The sequence below is a fragment of the Protobothrops mucrosquamatus genome, unplaced genomic scaffold, assembly GCF_001527695.2.
Source record: "Protobothrops mucrosquamatus isolate PMUCROS unplaced genomic scaffold, P.Mucros_1.0 scaffold_27, whole genome shotgun sequence".
Taxonomy (NCBI): Eukaryota; Metazoa; Chordata; class Lepidosauria; order Squamata; family Viperidae; genus Protobothrops; species Protobothrops mucrosquamatus.
In genome coordinates, this window is record NW_015386103.1 from 451745 (window position 1) to 475486 (window position 23742).

Genomic DNA, 23742 nt, shown 5'->3' on the forward strand with positions numbered 1-23742 from the left:
CATAAGTCTGGGGGTTCCAACCGCCACCCCGGCTATCACGTCAGCCAGCTCAGGCAGGGCTGTTGATACATAGCAGGGAGCCAGGTATATAATCAACAAGCCCACTTGTACCCCTAGCCCCCATTTCACAAGGAGGGACTCCACGCCGTCTATCTGAGGCACAGTGGTCTCCCTAGGACAAAGGCCCTCCCTTATAATGTGCCTGCTCATAGTGAATATCCAGCACAGCTAGGTGGATTACCATGAGCAACTTTATCAGTTTGCCCTTTGATAGATTGGCTTCTTGTGATCAGCCACTTCTTCTATTGCAAACCCTTTTATGAATGAACAAGCTGCTCCTCTATGGAAAACCCCCTTTTTTATGAACCACAATATTCTCTCAAAATTCCAAATGTACGCACTATCCTAAAAGGTTAGGGATGTCTTTAATTATTTAATACACATAGTCCTCGACTTACAACCCCAAAATTTACATTGCTAAGCGAGAAATTTGTTCAGTGAGTTTTGGCCCATTTTATGACTTTTCTTGCCAACATTTGTTAAGTGAATCACTGCAGTTGTTAAGTTCGTAACACGGTTGTTAAGCAAATCTGGCTTCCCTATTGACTTTGCTTGTTAGAAGGTCACAAAAGGGGATCACATGACCTCGAGACACTGCAACGGTCATAAATATGAATCAGTTGCCAAGCATCTGAGTTTTGTTCATGTGACCATGTAACAGTCATAAGTGTGAAAAACAGTGATAAGTCATTGTTTTTCAGTGCTGTTGTAACTTTGAACAGTCACTAAACAAACTGTTGCAAGTTGAGGACTACCTGCAACTTCCAAAGCAGCACTGATTATTTCTGTTGTGGTGTGTGGTATAGATAAAATATGCATTGTATCTAGTGTGATGGAGCATGCAACTGTGACTGTGACTGTGACCAGAAAAATGTTCTTCTCTATGCTTGTCGTGACAGCAGTATGATGCAGCCCTTAACCCAAAGTAACTCTAAATATTCTCTCATATTTATATAATAAAATGTTATACTTATATTTATAATCTGTAGAGAAAACTTGTGCCACTCTGTGTATGTTACAATGATAGATTGAAAGAAGAAAAAGAAAACTATTCTTGCCTTTCAGAATTTAAAACTAACAAAGGAAAACAATTATCTAAATAGATAATGCAAAAGGTACTTCTTCATTTTTATGCTTGCTCTGACTTATAACATTGTAATAAAATGTTTATAAAAATACTATAGAAACTAGGATAAGGATTCAATTGAGCATATCATGCGTCTGGCTTTTTTTTTAACTAAAAAAAAAAGCTGTCAATACTTGACTGGTCAAAAGATGAATATATCATGTTGACAGCTGCAACTGAAGACTAAAGAAATTGAGTACAAGCAAAAATAGCAAGTGAAGGATTGCTACTTGGGTTGCTGCAAATTCAGGAGAATGTATTTTCAAGTACATATGCATGGAATTACAGTATTGTAATGCCATTTAATTGATTTTAGGATAAATTTTCTGTAATGCCATTCTAAATAGAAATTTATTTTATGACAAAAATAGGCAAGTGAAAATGGAGGAGGAGGAGGAGGAGGAGAAGGAGGAGGAGGAGGAGGAGATGGAAACTAATTTGGTGACTTCTGTTCATTGCTAGAAATGGGGTAGAACAGTGGTAGGATTCAAATATGTGAACAACCGGTTCTCTGTGTGGATGCCACTTCTGGAATCCATTCTGGGCCTGGGCAACAAAAAAATAGCTACCGGTTCTTCTAGCTACATCATTGAATAAAACACACCCCTTCCAAGTTTGGTACACTCTTAATTTTTGTCCTGTTCAAGTCAATGCACGCATTGCAAGTAATCCTGGAGTTACGATGGCGCTGAACAAGTGATAACTACAACTGGTCCTTCATGTTCTGGCCAAATCAGCACCCCCACAGTGATATGATCATGTTCTGGATGCTTGGCAATCCATTTGCACTGAAACTGTATGTAGCAGTAGAATACTGAAGGGTTTTCATAGTTTCTGCCATTTTACTTTCCCTTTGGAGCAGAACAAGCATAAGATTAAGCACCCTTTGGTTGCACTGCTAAATACCTGAGAGGAGCAGAATAAAGTATCTGAAAAGTAAGGCTTATCCGCCTAGCAGCTTGTCAGGTAGTATGTATTATTGTGCTTAAGATGCTTGACTCAGGCTAGGTTCAATTCCCACTTGACCGATGAAGCTCATGGCAGACTTGGAGCAAGTTACTGTTTCTCAATGCAATATATCCCACAGTGTGGTTGTAGTGGGACAAGCAATCCTGAGGAAAGATAGNTCTGGTGGCTTCTCAGTCATGGGAAGGTGGAACATGGCACTTCTGTGTCCACCTATACTGAGTCCACATACTCTGAGCCAATTTGCCATCTACAAAGTTAATCTGAAATGCGTACACTTAATTGTACATGACAATAAACATTTCTGCAGATTTCTTTAAAAAAGAAATCAATAGGCAAAACTACCTAGCCACAGTAATGCCACACTAACATTTTACCAATCCACATTTGCTTATCACTGTTTGAGAAGTGTTGTTCTACATTTGCTCTAAGGCTAAGCCAAGAAAAGTGGGAATTGATTTGAAAAACAGTAATTAAATACTAAAAAGAAAGTTCTTTGGACACAGTTGCTTTTGTTTTGCTGTTTCTGTTGTGTATTACAGCCATGATGGAGCTTTGCTTGCAAGGATCAGCTATGGTGAAAGATTAGTGATACAGAGTCAAGCCCTTTTTTTGACTTTATACCTGATTGATATAATGCTTGGTTTCTTGGGGGGGGGGCCCTTTGTGTGCATTTTGAACAGGGTGTTGTATACAAAGCTATGCTAGCGGGAACAAAATTGCAAATTCTATGATTGTGCCTGCTTGCCTAGATTTTAGCCTCTTAACCGCTCTGCGCAGAGCTGTATCTTACACATTTCTTATTCAGCAGTATTCTGCACATTGCAAACTTGGTTTATAGGATGAAGAGAAATATGGGTGATGTTTCATTTTGTTGTTGAAAAGTAATGGAATTCTTGTAATTTAATTAGTCATCTTGCTTTGTTTTTTTGTGTATACATTTTTGTCTGTATACATCTTTATCCACAGTTTCACTTGATTACCATGTTTATTTTCCACATACATTTAAACTTTCACATACATAAATATACAGTGTGTTATATGAACTAGCAGAAAATATGAAATCCATATGTGGCATGTAATTAACATACATAAATATACATTCAAAACGACCACACAAATTAGGACAATTTACAATGAAGGTTCACAGAGACAAACATGTTTTGTTTTGTTCTTTTTAGTTTCCTTAACTCTATGCAGTTGTCTTTCATCCAAAATAAGTGTATCATGCTGATGCCGTTACCTTGCTTCCTTTCATCCTCGCACTGACTTGTTGCTGTTTCACATTTTGTATTCTTGCACTGTTGAGCTTTTTGAGGATGTAAAAGTAGGTGTGCACTTAAAATCGGAGTAAGTTAAGTTATTCATCCTCACACTTTGTTAAATGTACAGGTAATCCTTATTTAGTAACCACAGTTAGAACTAGCAACTCAGTTGTTAAGCAAATTGGTTGCTAAGTGAAACTACAACTGCATTTGTGATCTTACTTCAGCTTTCCTTTGCTTTACAGACCTGCAGAGATCATAAATGCGGGGATTGGTTGCTATTTCATCACCATTGTAACTGCAAATGATCACTAAAAACACAATCACTAAATGAGGACTATCTGTAGTTCTAATGAAAGGGAGCTGAAAAGGCAGAATTCCTATGTGACGTTTCATCACAACATATGGGGTTTTTTTTTATACAAACATGTTTTATTGAATAAACTATATTAAACTAAGTGACACACCATGATTTTCAGACTGGGTTCATAAACATGTATTCCAAATCAAGTCAACCACATTTTGATTAAGTGTTGTGTGAGCCCAGCTATAATCAGTGCATTTTCCTTGTCGAGAATAGTCCCAGGATCCTATTTCCTAGGAGAAAACCTAGTGAATCTACACTTATATCTATAAAAAAGATGGTAAATGGCTACAGATGAATTTTGTCATCAGGGTTTTCAAAGAGAAATGACTAGCTAGCATGTCTGGAATGCAAGTTCTTTCTGAACTCTGTATGAAAATATATAGCATGAATGTGCTTAATAGCACAGTACAAATGCCTGGTTCACACAGAACACTCAATTGTAAAGCAACTTGGTTTTAGATTATCACAATGCATAAATACACTCACTCCACCTTTTCTGTTTTGAGAAGCTTTTGAACTTTATGTTAAACCAAATAAAGCAAAGTGCATTATGTGTTTCTGTAACATGCAAATAAGAGCAAAACAATTAGTTGGTGAGTTATCTATTGTTGTCAATGACTAGATCATACAGTATATATTTAATATCCTCTTTGCAAGACCCAGTACTATGGAAAATAATCCCCACATATTTGAAATGTTGAATTCATTAATACAACATTTTTAAAGATCTTTTTTTCAATTGTCAAGATTTTTTTTCCTGCTCGTTGATTTCCATTTTGGATAAAATGTTCCTTTGCTAGGACCCACAGTGCTCACCTCAGGACCACTTCTGTCCCAGAACTGATTGTTACATATCCACATTGTAGTAAACCTGCTAGGCGCTTGTTCACAAACTTGTGAGTGAATATCCTAAGTAAATTGTTCAACTAAAGAGGGAATATTTATTTATTATTTATTTTTATCCCGTCTTCATTATAGGAGTTAAAGAGCAACAAGGCTGAAATACAACATGATTTTACATTTCTTGGTGTTAGTTCAGAAGAGATAATACCCACTGATGCTTTATCTTACTCTGAAGAGGTGTTACAATAGAGATTTTTTACATTAGGGATCCCAGACAACAATCAATAATCATTTCACTCAATTTGTCCCAAAATTTAGGGTTTGAATTAAATCAAAAGAGGCTTTAAATATGAGAGAACATCCCTGTGGAAATACTGGCATATTTCTCAACTGAATGTTAGAAAATTATATATCTATACTTGTTATTTAGACTGCTTTTTCTATGCTGCTTCAATCAAACCTTATTTCAGAAAATCCTGCCAGTTCTCCACTGATCAGCAGTGCAGATGTTTGCTGGTGGTATGTAAGAGTCTGGTGGAAGATTGTAAAATTGCTTTCTCCTATTCCCTTCCTTAAGCATTGATACAGTAATGGTCTTTTCCAAGGGTTGTTTGATCTACACCAGTAAAAGGAAAGTCAAGACTACTATACTTGGCTTTACATGGGCTACTCTTGAAGATCACCAGAAATTAATATTGGTGTAAAATGCAGTTACCTGCATATTAATGGTGCAAAATGCAGCTACTTGCGTGTCTATAGGACAATATCCTTCCTTGTGCTGCAGAGGTGCACATTATGCAAGATGCTGGTTGTTAAGCCCTATATGTTTCAGTGCATGGGGATCTATAAACCAGATGGATTTTGCTGCCTAATCTAAGCAGAGAATGCCTGTTGGAGTTCCCATCTACTGAGAAATATCTCAGAAAGGAACTTAAAAGTGATATTCTATGTCGGAATTCCCATCTTCTGGGGCAGGTGGCTGCAGAGAAAGGGAGCTCCCACACAGAGCACCCCCTGTCAAGTGGTAGCTTCCACTTTCCTGGCCTTCCAGAAATTTGTAAAACTTTGCTATAGAATGTTATTGTGTAATTGTTAATTCGTAACCATAATGCATCATGTTGACATATTCTTGTGTATGCATTGCTTTTCATTATCTTGTGGCTGTGGTTCTATCTATTAACTAGAGCAGGGGTAGGCAACCTTGGCTCTTTTATGACTCGTGGACTTCAACTCCCAGAATTCCTGAGCCAGCCATGCTGGCTCAGGAATTCTGGAAGTTGAAGTCCACGAGTCATAAAATAGCCAAGGCTGCCTACCCCAACCTAGAATATTTTAAAGCTGAGGTTTTTTAATTTTTAGAAAGAATTAAAGAATAGCAATAACCATTTATTGGCTTCTTACTAACTCAGAATAAACCTATTGCTAACATAACATTCATTCATAACTTTGGTGTTCAAGTAGGTCAACCTCAGAGGGCTGACACTGTCTTAAGGTGCTCTCTGGAAATTTGGCTCTTTGGAAATTTGGCACTGGGTTCAGCTGAATGGGTGATCCCTTTTAATTGGGAAGCCTTTGTTTTATGGACATTTATTGTTTTATAGAATTATTCTTTTAACTTTGTAAAGCCACCCAGAGTTGCTTGGATTTGAGTGACTTCAAAACTTAAATTAAAAAATACAGGTAATGCTTGTTTAACAGTTAGGGCTACCAATTTCATTGCTAAGCAATGCAGTCATAAAAGTGAAAAATCACACAACCATGCCAACTTAAAAATTCTTTAATAGAATAAATAAAGTATAAAAGACAAGAAGATCTCTCCTTCAAAATTAGAAATTGTATCAAAAAGAGAAAGATAAGAAGGTACATACTGTAAATACTGGCAAAATAAAAGTTAATGCTACAAGAAAAAGGACTTTTTTCTAAGATATACTTATTAAACTGTCCAAAATATATTAGAAATGGAATATAGTATATTAGTTAAAAGCAATTTAAGTTTATTGTAATTTGTCAAGAACGGCAGCCCCCACCCTCAGCACATAAGTAATCAGTTTTCAAAAGCTTATTTTTAAAAATATTCACAGTTGTGAAATAAGAGGATTACAGATTAGTAAATGGTTAAGAATAGACACAGAAATGAGACAGGGGAAAGTGTTGAATTTTATCACTGAATAAATACTAGAGTTCCCCAAAGGATAGTTGCTGGGATCTAAGCTATTTAAATAATCTGGAACTAGTGGTGGGTAGTGAAGGAGCTAAGCTTTCCAATGACACCAAATTAATAATATAGAGTAAATTAAGCAACGAAGAACTGGATGAATGGGCTAGAAAATTGCAAATAGTATGGAATGATACATACTGGGGCAAAAAAAACAGTTAAGTAATAGATAGACTAGAAGTATCTAAACTATGTGTGCATTTGTGAGTCTTGAGATTATGGTGGGTAATTCATTGAAAACCTTAGCTACTTTATAAATGTGTTATGATAATTATTCAGGTGAAAGCCATGTTGATTATAGCAGATGGATAACATATAAATAAAGAAAAGTAGGGTATGATACATATAAAAAGAGTTCATAATATTATGTAAACTCTGTGATTCTTCAGTCATTGATAGTCACCTCATCTCAAAAAAGCATATTGTAAAGTTGAAAAGAGGCGTGAATGCAACTGAAAATCAAAATGACTGAAACATCTGTATTAGGATGAAAGGTATATGAGGCAGTTTAATGCATATCATAAATGATAATAAATGGGCATGTTAATCTTCTAAAATTACTCTGAAGAGAAAAATATTGCACACAATTCAGGGAAGCCAAGATCATGAATGATGCAGAAATCAGATTAGATATTTTAGGAAGACTGAGGGGTCAGTGGTTTTGAGCCACAATAGCTAAGTAGGACTTCTACATACAATACTATATTAGTTTGTCCAAATATTGATGGTTAGGGAAAAAAAACAGGGATAGGTATAAGTGCCTTCATGCTTCCTTGAATGGTTTTTAGAAGCATTTGATAGAAAGTAATGTCTGTAGAAGATGCTGCTGAATAAGATGGACTGAGTAAAATGGACTCTTGACAGATTCTTCATTTTCATGATCACTGAAATAGTTGTATTCATGGCAGTATTTGTTTCAATGGCCGTATGCAATGGCAGAACAACAATAACAACAAACCTCAGTTGAACTAATTCTTATTTGGCAGACTTGGATGTTGTTGACAAAAGTTCATCCTGGACATTACCTCAAAATAGATGGACAATCCACTGCATCTGGGATAAACTGGACAAGGAAGTTATATTTATATTAATTTTATTTCAGTTGTATGGTGATTGGTGTCATTTAGGTAAAGGTTTTATTGTACAAATACACTTAATTACATAAATGGTATTACATGATTTCATGTAATCATGAAAATGACATCATTTGTATTATTGCAAGTTAATGAGGTCGTGACACAAATGAGATCAGTTTCATATTTTTAAGTTTAACTTTAAGTCAGGGACAAGTTTCTTCCCCTCCCCCCCTTCCTTCTCACTCTCTCTCAGTCCAACCTACCTGACAGGGTTGTTGTTATGAGGAAAATAGGAAGAGGAAAGAGTATTAGGTATGTTCTCTGCCTTGAGTTATTTATAAGAATAATAAAGGCAGGATTAAATGATTAATTAAATTAAGAGACGGATGATAACAATAGGAAGCCAATGAAGTTGCTAGATTCCTAGAAGTTTATTTCAGAAACCCATTGCCAGTAAGAACTTTGCCTTTCAGTTCAGTAGCCTTATTCAAAATACATGCCATTTCTGATTTTCCCTGGCAGAGAGAAGCAGAAAGCAGGCTGCATCTACATGAATAGCATTATCTCTACAGAGGAGGGAATTTCTCTTTTGCCTCATTATTGTACAGCTCTCTGCATGTGCACCTTCTCTCAAAATCTGATGATCACAGCAGACAGGTGTCAAGCACTATTACAGAGTGCACAATCAAAGATGCAAGAATCAGACAGATTTCAGTAAGGTGTTTTAATGCAAGAATCTTGGAAACAATGATAGGAACTTCCAGCTTTATTAGTGAGTTCATCAAATGGAGTCTCCTGCACTGTTTTGAATCTTTTCTTCATTACCGATTTTTTTCCAGCCTGAAGTGCTCCTTATTAACTATTTTTAATTATATTCTACCATTAATTAATCTTATGTTATTAATTAAATTTACTCTACTGCTTATCTATGATGGCACAGAAGGAAACTTTTAGAAAAGGCCTAATTTAGCTCAGCACTATTTGTTGTTAGCCTGATCATTTTCAGATTATCCTTCTTAGCTCTCTTCAGTATTTCTCCCTTTTGTTGAACCTCCAGCTGGAGAAAAGACCCATAAAAAGCACCAGTGAGTCACCTTCTGAGAGGACACTCTCCATAACCTGTTGATCCTCTTGTGTCGACATTCATGTCTATACAGTATAAGAAGGCATGCATAGATGTTATCTATGTAGCCATCCAGGTCAACGGTGTGCTGATATTTTGAGCATGGCTAAGCTCTTCTGCTCTCTTAGTTGAACACTATCTCTAGACATGAGAATGAATTAACAAATGCTTTATATGGAAACTGAAGAGGGAGAAGAAATATCAGCTCTCCTGAGAATTAAATAGATTTTTGTACACAAAAGTTTTCCTAAACACTGAATAGCTGGGGTTAAAAGTAGAGCTTTCACAAGCTCATTATATACTTTCTGTAAAGGTCATTTTTACAAGATCAAACTTTTAGGTGCACAGGAATCTCACAATGCTTTCAAAAGTCTTCAAAAAAAATATTCAAATGCTGGTTTACATATTATCCTTCACTTCCCATCTTTTACTGAAACATGAAATCTTTGTTTATTTGAATTATAATTGTATGGTGTTTATAATAGCATTTCATTGTTGGAAAATTAAATTCAAAGGCATGGGATTTGCAGATCTCTTGACTTCAGTACTAAATGTACTTACACGAAATGAGGTGCTGCTAAAAAATCAATACAATTTGTTTCCAAATAAAATGTTTAGGGCTATATTTTAAGGATAGTAAACTATTACTGGTAAAATGATTTGTATATTAGAAAAGCATGCATATATATATATATATATGTATATATGCATATATATGTGTTTTATATATACATTTCTGTAAATATAGCAATTGAAATCGATTGAGATTTGCCTTTCAAGTATATATTTAAAAACTAGAGTAAATTACACTTATTATTTTTAAGCCTGTGATTTTTCAAATTTTACTTGCTAACTTTCAAGCAGTTTTACTCCTGCATATAAAGATGATAAGATATTTTTTTTATTTGAATGTGCTGGGCAGTGAAAGAATATACAAGAAGTATATGAAGGAATCTTCCCTTATTTTATTTAAACTGAAGACTATTGTTGCTTTGTCATAATTCAGAGATTGTATAGTTTTCTTATTCTCTTGCCTAGAAGAAGTGCTTTGGATCTTATACAGCCTTTCACTCAACAGCGCTCTAGTATTCATTAAAGTAGCCCAATCTTTTTGAGATTGAAAAAAGGAGCTGTTGGAGTCCAACTCCTTAAAGTTAATAGCATTCCTAAATTGGCAGTACTTCTGAATTGCCCAAAAAACTTACATAGAGGTCTGAGGGGAAAAAACTATCTATCTATCTATCTATCTATCTATCTATCTATCTATCTATCTATCTATCTATCTATCTATCTATCTATCTATCATCTATCTATCTATCTATCTATCTATCTATCTATCTATCTATCTATCTATCTAATCTTTTTCTTTCTTCTTTTTCTTATCTCTTATTTGTTTATTTAAATTTATTAGCTGCCCAAATCCAAAGGACTCTATTAGGCTAATTCAGTAGCAAAGGATTGATTTGCTCCTTTGGAATTGTTTTTTGAAGTGTTCACATCTATATAGCATAATTCCTTGGAACTGTAATACTTTGAGGAGTATTACAAATTGTAAAATACTTTTACAATTAGTTTTCAGTACTTGAACAAAAAAGCACAGGGGGACTTTTCTGAATTTCATGTAATCTGCTTAACATTGTGATGAAAAAGAATCCTCTCTTGTCAAATATAACCATATGAAATTTCTTGAAAATTCAGACTTGCTGTCTAGTAGCCATTCTCCAATGTGTAATTATGTATTGCAGGTTTAAAGCCAAGACACAGTTGTTTTTTAATGTAAGCAATAAAAATCTAGGAACACTGAAAAAGATTTCAGTAGTTAGCCTTAGGCATTTGTGTCTAACTTTAAAGATACAAAAATGATAAAACTTGCTTTGTCATATTGTGATGCAAACTTCAGCTTTGTCATGGGATTTGCATCATCATTTTTTGTCACTTTCTCTCCTCCCACCCTTTTCTGTCTGCAGGCCTCTATGGTTATTTCACTCTGGCTCCATATGGATATTACTGTAGTTTAAAAGTACCATAATAAAGAGCCTTAGGTTTCTCTTCACTTACTTTGTGAATGGGCAATGTGGGGCCATCCATTCACTGTTAACTTCTATCATCTGTCAAAACTTGGTAGCCAATGGTAGAGGAGGTATTGGTAGCATAGCCAGTGGTAGAGGATGATGGGAGTTAGAGTACAAAACACCTGATAGGACTCCAAGAAGATAGACCTCCAGAAGTTGTAGTGCTCCAATACTGGAGGTTTTTAAGAAGAGATTGGACAACCATGTCTGAAATGGTATAGGGCAGGGGTAGGCAACCTTGGCTCTTTTATGACTTGTGGACTTTAACTCCCAGAATTCCTGAGTCAGCATGGCTGATTCAGGAATTCTATGTATTGAAGTCCACAAGTCATAAAAGAGCCAAGGTTGCCTACCCCTGGTATAGGGTTTCCTGCTGGAGCAGGGGGTTGGACTAAAACACCCCCTTCCAACTCTATTATTCTGATATTCACTTTCATGTTTTTTTAAAAAAAAAACATTTCAAGAAATAGGAATACTGTTCTGTTCCTGTTCTGACTATTATTAACAGCCTTAGCTGAAATTGGTGGAAGTGAATATAGAAATGCATTTTATTCTCTGATCACTGAGGCATAATTTGTCCATGCAAAATGAAACATTCCCATGTAAGTATGACTGTAAGTTCTTCAAGCTGTGTCTTTAAAGACATTTATGAACAATAGCAATAGGTATCCATGGGCACATGTAGCCCCACACATGCTACATTTTTACAACCCCAAAGGATCCGAATCAGACAACTAAATTTTGTCAGTAGGCTGATTCTCAGTGCCAAAATCCTTTGGTAAATAAAAATTAAGCCCAAAACATACAAAATCACCAGCTACATCAAGGTTCCCTAAGCTTTAATATTAGTCAGCTACCAAGAATTACTCTGTGACTGAGGCAGTGTGCAAATGAATAAATGAATAAATGCATTATTATTTCCCATTTCCCATAGAAGCCCCTTCATTCCACCAAAAAGGCTTGAAAACTTTGAATCCATTCTGATGTCATCCCCATGCCATAAAATATGTCTTCAGAAATAGAAAATAATAATAAAAAAATGAAAACACAGCTCCTGACCACAGGAAGGTTGGTCACTTTTGATGTGATACAATCACTAGAAGTGGACATCATAATTATGGACTAACAGGAACTAATATATTTTGCTTCTGAAAATCATGCAACAGTAACATTGCAGTTCCTAAAAAAAGCAGAGGTATGAGAATGCTGAAATAGAGAATGGTAATATTCCAATTATTTGTCTTAATTAGTCTCCTAGAACTGAATGGCCTGCTAGAAAGCCAGGAACATTCATTATAATCATGTCCTCTCTTTTTGCTTTTATTCCTAACATTATTAATATAGATAAAACATGAATGATTCATCTTCTTTCCTGTTTTGATTAGGCCTACCAAAACTGAGTTGAACAGTTAGAGGTCTTTGTATATACTGTATATTTTGCTACCATTTAGTAGTTTTCCTTGGATTTTCTTGGAAAGCATAAAGGATCAGGCTGGGAACAGATTGTCCTGGAGAAGATATATCTATATGCCTACTAACAATCGACACCAGCCTGATGATTCATAATCAATCAATCAATAAAAAAAATTAGCCCAAAATTTTAGAACAAACTAGATAAACGCATAGAACACAACTGCTAATTGTTCTAATTTTAAATGCCATATAGTAAAATCAAAACTTAATTTTGTTTTGCCTGGGTTTTATTTTAACACTTCTTGGTCTAATTTCAACCTGTGGATCTGTAATTTTTCCTGGACTATTAATTTGAATACCTGCAGGAGAAGATAAAGAAATGAAATTAATTGATAGGTACAGTACAGTATAGTCCTTTGGAAATGCCAAAGCAGATAAGGTATAAGAAGAGAACAAACTACTTCCGGATAAAAAGCAACCATTACACTTTCTGTATTTGGGAGTTATTAGTTTATTAGTAAAATTCCACTAATGAACATATAAGTAAACAAAAAACCCTTTGTCCAATATAACAAATGAACAAATCACTGCTAGTGTGATTTGGAAAGGTATATCTCTGAGTTTCTTCAGTATCCACACCAAACAGACATAAAATGCACAAGGAAAAATACTCAATCTGTATTATCAACCAACTCTTTACATATATTATGCCAGCAGAAAACAGCAGGAACACCACATTTTTATTGGAATGATATCCGAGAGCCTCTTTCTATGTGATGACAAGCAGAATGTAAGAAACCCATAAATATACATGTTTTGCTTATGGCCTTAGGCAGAAAAAAAAAACCCACCCTGATGTATTTCTTTGGTTTTTTTCTCATAATCTAGGGCTAAAAATACTTGTTGTCTTCATTTTAATTTAAACATAAAGTCTCAAGAACCCTGCAATTAGTTTAATTTATATATTGCAATTTCTTTCTCCAGGGTTCTACCTGAAAGATACTCGATTATGACAACACCTATGCCTACACATGCACACATGTACATGCACACATCTCATTTAAAATAATCTAAAGAAAATGCCATGTAGCTTGTTACTATTACTATTACGAGGATGACCTAGGTATAAGTTGCAGAATTAAATAAAGTTGCTGTGATGAAGACATTTGTCACGGGGTGCCAGGTTATTACTAGGGCCAGCTTGCTTTCGTGCCTGTTTTTAACATTTAAGATAATTAAATGTTATATTATTGTAATATATTCTGATTTAAATACCTGGCTTGCATCATTAAAAATATTGCTTCAAAGAAATGACATTTTAAAAATGATTAAAATAGTACTTTAAAGTAATATTAAAATGTTAATTTGAAATAATCCAAATGTGATGGCCATTTAAAACTCAGAATAAATTCCACACACCCACACACCCTTCTACATCACTGTGTTGTATTATTCTTTGATACATAGTTTGGTTTGATAAGATGTGGAAGGAGAGGACAGAGGCCTAGGGAAAATGTAGGGTGTGATTCCATTATGTGAAAAAAAAGATTTCTTTAAAAATATTAAAAATAAAAATAAATCTGTTTTTTTCCAAGAAAGAAATGCAAATGCTAAAAGTCATCTTATAGTGCACGGGTGTCAAACTTGTCATGTGACGTGTCGCGACAGATCGCAATTCTTTTGATTGCTGGCAATGGGGTGGGCGCGGTTTCGGTATGATGAAACCGGCCCGTGGGCCGGCAATTTGACACCCCTGTATAGCAAAAGGTTTATAACACTTAGAAAGCCACAGGCTCATTGGTATATTACAGCTATAGAAATAGCTTTATCTTGTTAGAGGTTCTGCTCGGTAACTAGAGGGGTAAGATTTCAGTAGCAAAGAAAGTCCAGTCGTTCTAAGCTGAAGAAAAGGAACTGGTTTTAATTTTGTTTTGCTTTTGTTCATCAAATGACTATTACAGTTAGGCAGCACTTCAGGTTCAAAGCAAAGAGGTGCTTCAAATTAAACAGGAGCATGACTGGAGCACTTGTAGACAACTCTTTAAAACAATACACCCCTTTTGAAGTGCTTCCACACAGAGGAGGGGGTCAACCTATTCTCCAAAGCACCTGAGGACAGAAGAAGTAACGGACAGAAGCTTAGCAAAGAGAGATCCAGCCTAGAACTAAGGATAAATTTCCTGACAGTGAGAACAGCTTGCTCCAGAAATTGTGGTTGCTCCATCATTGCAGGTTTTCAAGAAGAGATTGGACAGAATGGTATAGGATCTTTTGCCAGGGGCAGGGGTTGGACTAGAAGACCCCCAAGGTTCCTCCAACCCTGTTATAGTGTTACTTGATCCTGGGGAAATGGAACAGTGTTGTAAGGATTTGCACACAGGTGCTCTGTTCACATCCTTGTCTGTTCCATGGGCCTTTTTACTCTCAGATCTGAAGAAATGCACAATCCTAACAAAATCTGTTTCAGAACAAATTAGCAATATACACTCCTCTTAAAATCCCAACATAATCCTTTAAATTAAAGGTACAGGAAGTAGGGCCTGGGGATCATCTGCAAGTTCTTGCCCAGCCTCTTAAAACTTCTGAAAAACATACTCTGCCCTGCCTTCCACATTCAGTTCTCAAATTGACATAGATTCATTGTGCACCCCTGTTTTAAAGAACTAAAGAAATGAAAGAAAAGGGGATATCATTTGCTCTTGTTTTGGCAGCTCACGGTATACCCTTTCATTACAAATGGATCAATGAGAATAACTCTGAAAAATTGATTCAACAAAGAGAAGAAAGCAAAGGAATCTTAAGAGCTCAATTTTTAATTACTCAGGAATAAATTCAGGGTAATCCAGCCAATTAGTTGGAGAAATCCAATGGGCAAAGAAATAACCTTAGCTAAAGCTGTGTGCAGGACGTAAACTGGACTGGACCACCGGAGGAGGAAGAGGAAAGAATAAAACCTTTTTTTCCCCTTTATTTTTAAGGAGAAATTAACTATGCCACCTCCAGGATTTTTCCCCCCCTCAAGGACATGAAAGAGTTTCAGATCCTGAGGATCAGTACTCAAGGAAAGGCATTCCCTAAATGTAAACTGATTGAACATAATGAGACTTACATCTGGGTAGAAATAATTTTCAGTCTTCCCGTGAACATTTTAAAATGAAGAAAAAGGAAATCAGGAGTTCTGTCGGACCCTTAATACCTTCTGATTTTTTTTCAGGTAGTTGTATATGACCTCAGCTTTCACACTGCTTTGAAGTTCCTTAAAATGAAAAAAAAAAATAAAAAGTAAAACTGTCTTGCACTAATTCTTTATCAGAAATATTATTAAGGCAAAATTGTTCAAAAAAAATGCAGCAGTCCAAACTTTGGTTTTACAGTATCACACTATGCAGAGTAGTAGAGCACTGCCCCAAATATCATTTAATTCATTCATTCCAAATGCATAGCTAGACTATGTTCCAATATCGGTTTCATCTGGCAAGATTAGCATAATAAGACACAGCTTTTTATTGGAAATTAGTATATATTCCTTTAAGCTGGCCACTTATCTAATTATCTTGTGTTAAGTTGGACATTTGAACTTTTTGCTTTATGACAGATCAGGCCTCAGTGAATCATTTGTGGTGATGTCAGCATTCTTCATCCAATGATGTCTTTATCAGTGACAATGAGTTTTTAACATTTCTAATTAACTTCATGTCAAATCTTTGCAACTTTATCATTAACATTAATGAAACCAGAGTGTTTTGTATGAAGATGATATTTCCTCAGGCAGAATTATAGATCTTAAGATAAAGTGGTTAAAAATGTACAAATGGTTCAGGAAGTATGGCTCCCAGATGAAGGCCATGGAGATATGACAAGGAGAAGCTGATAGGGCTGATAAAATGGCTAAAGCTTGTGAAACTGGGCTGCTGGCTGGAACTATTGGTCATAGCTACCAGTTAATAGATGCAACAATGATTTTTTCAGAGCAGATATGGTAGTCCCATGTAATAGAGAAGCATTATGATAATTAATGTAGCCTAACATTAATTAGCAACTTTCAGCAATCAATGTTCTATACTGTTGGATGCCAAGTACAGCTAATTTTGGTGTAATTGTCTATATCAGTGTTTCCAACCTCAGCATGTAGTTTTAGGTATGTGGGCTCCATCTGCTAGTATTTCCCAGCCACCATGCCGGGAATTCTGGGATTTGAATCCCCACATCTAAAAGTTTCTGAGGTTGAGAAGCACTAGTCTACACCAAAGAGAGCTCAGCCAGATTTCAAAGTAAATTTGGGGCCCTTCAGCTGAATATTTCAAGGTGTTCTGAATCAAGCTAAGAATATGAAGAAAAATATTTTAGATCAAAGGTTGGCTGACAACTCCCACAGTTCCTTGTTATAAGACTCGCTGCCTAAGGCAGAGGAAAAAATGTTAAAGTCCAAAATACTGAAAAAACAGCATGTACTAGATATGTAACAAAGTATGCATTTAATTAAAAATAATGATTTTTTATTCTTAGAGGACATGACCCAGAGTCCACCCATACTCTTGTTCCAGCAACTTTGTCATTGTATTCAAATCAGTATGTAGCATGTAAGGAAGGCCTTGCACATCTTGAAATCTAATATATAAACAAATAAAACATGTAGTATGAAAATATAGCATAAGCAGATGTAATTGATTCTAGTGTTATTTTATATGAAAGACCAAAAGACTTGTATTTAATATGTTTCCAATGATGAGGAACTACTACTTAGGTAAGTCCATTGTCATCACTGTCAAATGATTATAATGTATATACAATGAGATAAGTCAGACATAACTGACATCTTGATCCAGTCATTTATAATCTGAAAGCCTAGCTGGAGATTTCCCTGCTTATCCTTCCTTTGTAATAAAAAGAACAAGCTACAGAGAATTATGATATTGTCCATTTTAATGTACTATTATCGTTTATTTCCTTTTTTAAGGAAAAAGTATAGATTGGTTATCTTGTATTCCCAAACTTATCTTAAAATATACTACAACATTGTTCCTGTAGGCTGGACTATGTCTATGTCTAGTCTATTTCTATGATTATGTCCAGGTGGATATGTAACAACTTTGAGGCAATGCCCCAATGCAGAAGAGCAAGGAACACTGTCTTGATGCCTAACTCGAAGGCTTAAAGATAAACTGCATCATTTCTTCTAGCCTTTTGTTCAATGCAGATGCTGGTGAAAATGCCTATCCAGGAGGCAATGGGAAGGCAGCAAAGCCCCTGCTTTGATGAGGTTTAACAACTATGCCAAGCCTCTTGTAGCAAATGTGAGCAGTTTACTTTTCAGAGAAGGCTCACACAGATATTTTAATCAGGGTTTCATGGGCGCAAAACATTTTTTATAGCTTTATACAGTCTATTTGTCCTGCTTTCATGAATTTTGAACAGCCTTTTAGTTATACATCTGTTTCATATCATTTATCTTCTGATTATTCAATTTGAGAAATGACCATCTATTAGATTTCTTATTTTTTTAATCTTAAAATCACGAGAAATGCATATTTCATCCTCATTTGCGGGACTCATCTATTATATGGGCTTTTTATCCTTGTAGTTCATTTTATGTTGAATTTCGAAAAGAAATATTTTATTATTAAACATATAAACCAGCTGTCAGTTACATAAACTATAATTATAATAAGTAGATTTAAAAAAAAAACAAAAAAAACAAAAACCAAGTCTTGTGAGATGGCATTTTCCCCAAACGTTTCAAAAACATAGTCAGTATGGAGTATAAAGATTGACATGATTCCAGTGTTTAAGATCAGATGAAGGAACAAGTTTAAGATCATGCAATCATCTTCTTACCTACTACCCCCTCCTTGGCTGTTTTTCAGAACCTGATCCTATAGAATACTGTATGACTGAATGAGTCTGACATAAGCGTCATAATTAGCTTATCAGCAATTACGCTGGGAAGATTGTGCCGAGAATTCCATCTGTTGCAACTTAAAGTGGGAAGCTGAGTCAAGAGAGCGATATATGATAGCTGATTAAATGACGTTTGATTGATGATATGTCAAGCAGTAGAAAAGACTTGAAACAAAATGTCATGAAGAATTTGAAGAAGTTGACTTTTACATTGGCAAAATTATCAAACAGCGTAAAAGATTACATGCAAGATAGAGGGCATTTAAAACTAAACAGTTTTCATCTTTGCAGCTTAATATCAAAACCATTCGTTGTACTGAGCTATCTTGATTTAGTTTGCCACATTTATATGAGTGGAATTGGACATGGTGTGTTAAATATAAAGATAGTTGGTTATATTTAAGAATTTATTCCACTAACAAAGTGGGCTACATCGTAACTGAACTTGCAGTACAAATGGATATAGCTTAGCTTATATCTTTTCTAGCTTATATCTAATCAGAATGGAGAAATCTAGAAATTAAATCTCTGCAAATGTTTTCTTTTTCAATGAAAAAAACCATAAATAAGTGTCAACATAACACCACCTCTGCTGAAAGTTCAAGATTTGGATCAAAACCTAATGAAAGCTACAGTAATTTTTTTTCTCTTCCTTAAGAAAAGACTAGACTATACAAAAAACATAAAAACAGGAATGAATTTACATTACAATTTTGAAAATAAATATATTAAACAAATTTTAAACCCCAAACTATAAATTAAACTATTAGGAAAATATGGTACCCCTTCACCCAACTTCAGCATTTGGAATACAGTCAGTGTGTTCTAAGACAATGGGGGAGACATAATAATGAAGAGTAAGCAAAATATTGAACAGGATCTTCTAATAGAGAAGAGTGGTATCAAGTAGACAGAGGAATAAAGTTCTAAGTGAGCTTTACAAGGCTCTGTTACTAGAAGGAGTAGACTCTTCAAGAACATCAGGTGCTAGATGTTTCCCAATCTACTCAGGGAAGAATTAGGGAAGGTAAAATATAACAGGTTTTCCATTTTTGCTTCATATTTAATATTTTCCTTCCATTTATCAAAATACTATAGACTGATAATTTATGGCTTACTCACTAGGGTAAATGGGTGAATGGTTTTCAAAACTTTCTATATATGTATCCCTCAGTTCCTTCTGACATTTTCTTCCTTCTTGATTTGACATTATGTTACATTCAGATTTTGTGTTTGCCTTTTCATGGATTAATAGAGAACCTGTTTTATATGATTAACTTTCAGTTCTGGTATCAGAATTTGTCTTGTGTCAAATTCCTCAAACCCAATTGTGCTCCTTTCTTCTTGGATGTTCAGGGAGTATAATGCTCAAATTATGTTAGCCTAATCAAAATGACACTTCTATAAATGAACCCTCCAGACTATCTTCCATTTATAATCACTGCTTTATTCTCTACAATAAGAACAATATAAGTAATGCATAAAAGATCTGCCTGCTTTGAAAAAGAGGCAGCTCTTTGATAGCTCCTCAGAAAAATGTACCAAAAATGGATTGTAAATATTACCCCTCTTCCTGCTGAGAAAAAAAATGATGTTTTCAAGTCAAATCCAGTTGTAGCTTCAGTATTCATATCTTTATGAAATTAATGATCCACTTCTTCAATCATATGGCGTACACATCCCTGTGTTGGAGAAAATATTGTAAATGTATTATCTTCAGGAAAGATGCTTATAAATATATGCATATTAGGAAAAACTGTTTCATCACTGTTTCGGACTAGCACTGATGATGTTACCTAGTTTGGGAAATGAAACATCTGCAAAAAAAAAAAACCACAAGCAAGCTCAGAGAATACCAAGGACACCACCACCCCTTGTTTCCTCACTAGTAGATAAAAACTTGATAATGGGCTACAGTTTTCATGCCAACTTAAAACTGCAAACTGAACAGATAGGGTGCAAAACTACAATGAACAAACATGAGGAATTGATGAAACCATCCAGATATGTTAATTCCCTGATACCTCATATTAACTTTTATCATCAGTTTCTGGCATAACACCTACCTGATCTATCTTCTGCTTTCTTCTTTCAGAATGTCTACTATACAGGTAACCAACAGATCCATGTGGGTGTTCTTAGTCCTACCATTGACGATGATGACAACAGATGCCTGGTCGATGTGAACAGCAGGCCAAGACTTATTGAATGTAGTTATGCCAAAGCCAAAAGGATGAAGCTTTATTGGCAATTTACTCAGGTATATTTTCTCTCCTCCCTCTTCTCTCTCTTTCCCCTCTAAAAAAATTCAACATAGATAAAAAAAATCTAAGGAAAACGGTTCTTGGGGTTCTTTACAACTGCTGGTGGAAGATGCTTTCAGTCATAAAGCTCAGTATAACAAAGAGTGGCTTTGTTGGTGTTTTTTTTACAAACTCTGAAAAAGTGGCTCTTACTCTGGACAAACAGGAACTTATCTTGAATGACATGGAAGCTTCCAGACCCATTTTTTGCACTGGATCAATTATCTATGTTCAGCGTTCCACAGGTGTCAAAGAAAGAAGTAAAGCAGGAAGTTTAACCTCTGTATTTTCAGGCTTCCCAGACTACCTCCAGTTTCCTCATGTGATTTTGAAATCTGGGCAAAGAAAGATTTAATCTGGGGGAAAGCTTAGCCTGACACAGCAGATTCCCTGCTTCAGGCATTTATTTGCTGTGTGGAAGATACAACGATGCAAGAGAGGGAAATAGGGCCAGTGATGAAGGAAGATGGCAAACTAAATTGTAGATGATCAGTAAACTTTTGTATTTTATCATTTTAGATTACAAGGAGGCCTAACAAGAGAGAATACCCTCAAATGAAGGAAAATTGGCACTGCAGGAGGTGGGGAAGAGGGTAGAAATCTGATTTGAACACATTGCCCATGACACCTTTCTTTTGATTTTTTTATCAATGTTATTGTAATGTAGTGGATTATGTGAAGTATCACTACAGGTTAAAAGAAATGTCTGGAAGCTCTCCATCTTCCTAATATTCCCAGATAAAAGACCTGGAGAGAAAATGAAGCTCCTTCCTTTGTGTCCTGGTGATAAATTAAAAGGCAATAGAATAATTGAAGTCATGCTATTCAGAAAGGATTGTTTTGCTAATATGCAGAGTAATTTAAATATTGTTGCTTCCGAAGATTCAGTGGAATGCAAAATGGGCTTGCATGCGGCAAGCTGTAAAGAAACTGATGAGAGTAATCAAAGGCTAAGAAGGAAATTTGTACACTGTGCTTTTGTTTGGTCTAATAAAAGAAATGCATCTCTCTGAAAAAGAGAACCTCCCTCTTTTCTACATCCCAACCCACCAGTAATGATTCTAGGTTAGAGGGCAGGAGAGAAGAGGAGGAAAAATGGCTGTGGGCTTTGCAGATGTCCAGCAAGATGACATTGGATTCCAGCCACAGATTATTATTTTTTTCATTCATTTGTTTGTTAGCTTTTGTGTTATTTTAGACAATATACTCTGCATTATAGCTGACTTTTCCAGCAAAATTAAGATTTTAGCTGGTGTTAATATTAAACCTATCGATGTTGGATTTCACTCTTTATTTTCCAAACTGGCCGTGGTTTTGTTTTATTTGAGTTTTTAAAAATTAATAAGTAATCTAATTTGCACTTCCAGCAAGCAATTCACTCAACGAAAATAGGTATCCATCCATGTTTGCACTTCTCAGAACTTTGCAATATACTGCTCTGTTTAGCAAGATAAGATGCACTTAATGTACCCACATTAGGGAAACCACAAGACATCAAATTGCAAGTAATAGGGATAAGAGTCAAAATGCACATATTAGAGGAAAATGCGTACAAAAATATGTGAATTCGGGGAAAACATTATGTACAAAAATGGATGTGGATATGAAAATGGAATTTAGGATAAAAAGTGGGGAAAACTTAGAGATATACATAATATTTCAGCCTCAAACCAACTGAACCTCAAGCCTTCTGAAATCTAAACTCTTGAAAAACCATGCCTTTGTCTCAAGACTTGGACAAAATATAGTGAAATAAATCTTGACTATTTTTAGCAATTCTGGGTTTGTGAGACCTGATTGATCCAATTGGCTGTTTTGTGACTTGTGCCTGGGCTGTTTTTACTCAGGCTTCCTCCATCTAGCCAAGACAGTAAGTAGGACCAGTCATATCTCTCTTTCTTTGGGGTTAGATTGGTCAGGATAATGTAAAAGTGGAAGGCTGAGAAGAAAGCAGAAGTTAAGCATCAGAAAGGTAGGTAGCAACCACCAACCTACCGATATTTTGTGTTAGTTTTTTATTTATTTTTATTTATTTATATTCCACCTTTATTATTCTTACAAATAACTTAAGATGTCAAACATATCCAACACTTTCCTCCTCTTATTATCTCCACAACAACAACCCTGTGAGGTGGGCTGGACTGAAAGAGAGTGACTGGCCCAAAGTCATCCAACTGGCTTTCATGCCTAAGGCAGGACCAGAACTCAAAGTCTTCTGCTTTCTAGCCTGGAGCCTTAACCACTGGACCAAACTGGCACTAATTTTTCATGGTATTTTGCTTAAAAATTCAAGGATCAACTAAGATGTGGATGGACTGATACATGAGTGTATATGAGATATATGGGTACCTTAAAAAAGTATTGCCATATATACTTACAGATAAGCCCATCGCTGGATAATTCAAACCCAATGTGTATTGTACTTCATTCTGATCGTGCAAAGATATATGGGCTCTAGGGCTATGCAAAGCCTTTGAAAGGGGCAACATGCAGGAACCCCTAAAAGGCTTGTTTCGGAATCACAGGAAGCAGCTGCGTCATTTGGAGGGTTACTCCTCATTTTTCTCCACCTTCTGAAGCCGCTAAATAACCTTTCCAAATGACATGGCTACTTTAAGAATCATTATCTACATTCCAGCAAGCTGCAAAGCAGCTCTGTCAATGGCTTTGAAAAGTCATAAACTGTGTGCACTGCAGTGCTTTGTAACCAAAGTTTGCGTTTATTTTTCTTATTGTGCACATACAGTGTTAGTTTAACTAGTATGGCATTTGGGGTGTATGCGCAGTCTTTAAATGCTCTTATGCAGAATCCACTGTAAAATGAATAACTCTGTTGCCATTAGGTGGTCATAAATCTTTGCTCAGGCTGTTGGAGTTTATTTTATATTTAAGCCAGAGTCTCATACTCTTGAGTATGTATGAAGTGTGTGATATGAGCGGTGTGTGATATGTTTTGCTGGGTTTTTTTCTTTAAATAACATGATAAAATATAACACTTAAAGCGCGTGCTTGGGT

The 23742-nt window shown here is 35.5% G+C and overlaps 1 protein-coding gene across 1 annotated transcript in view; it reads left to right on the forward strand.

The window, feature by feature from the left end:
• GALNT18 (polypeptide N-acetylgalactosaminyltransferase 18) overlaps positions 1 to 23742 on the forward strand; it is a 318489-nt gene that overhangs the window by 286236 nt on the left and 8511 nt on the right. Inside the window, exon 10 of the mRNA XM_015832460.1 lies at positions 20520 to 20684. Within this exon, the coding sequence (XP_015687946.1) occupies positions 20520 to 20684 (165 nt within the window). The remainder of the gene's footprint in view (positions 1 to 20519; positions 20685 to 23742) is intronic.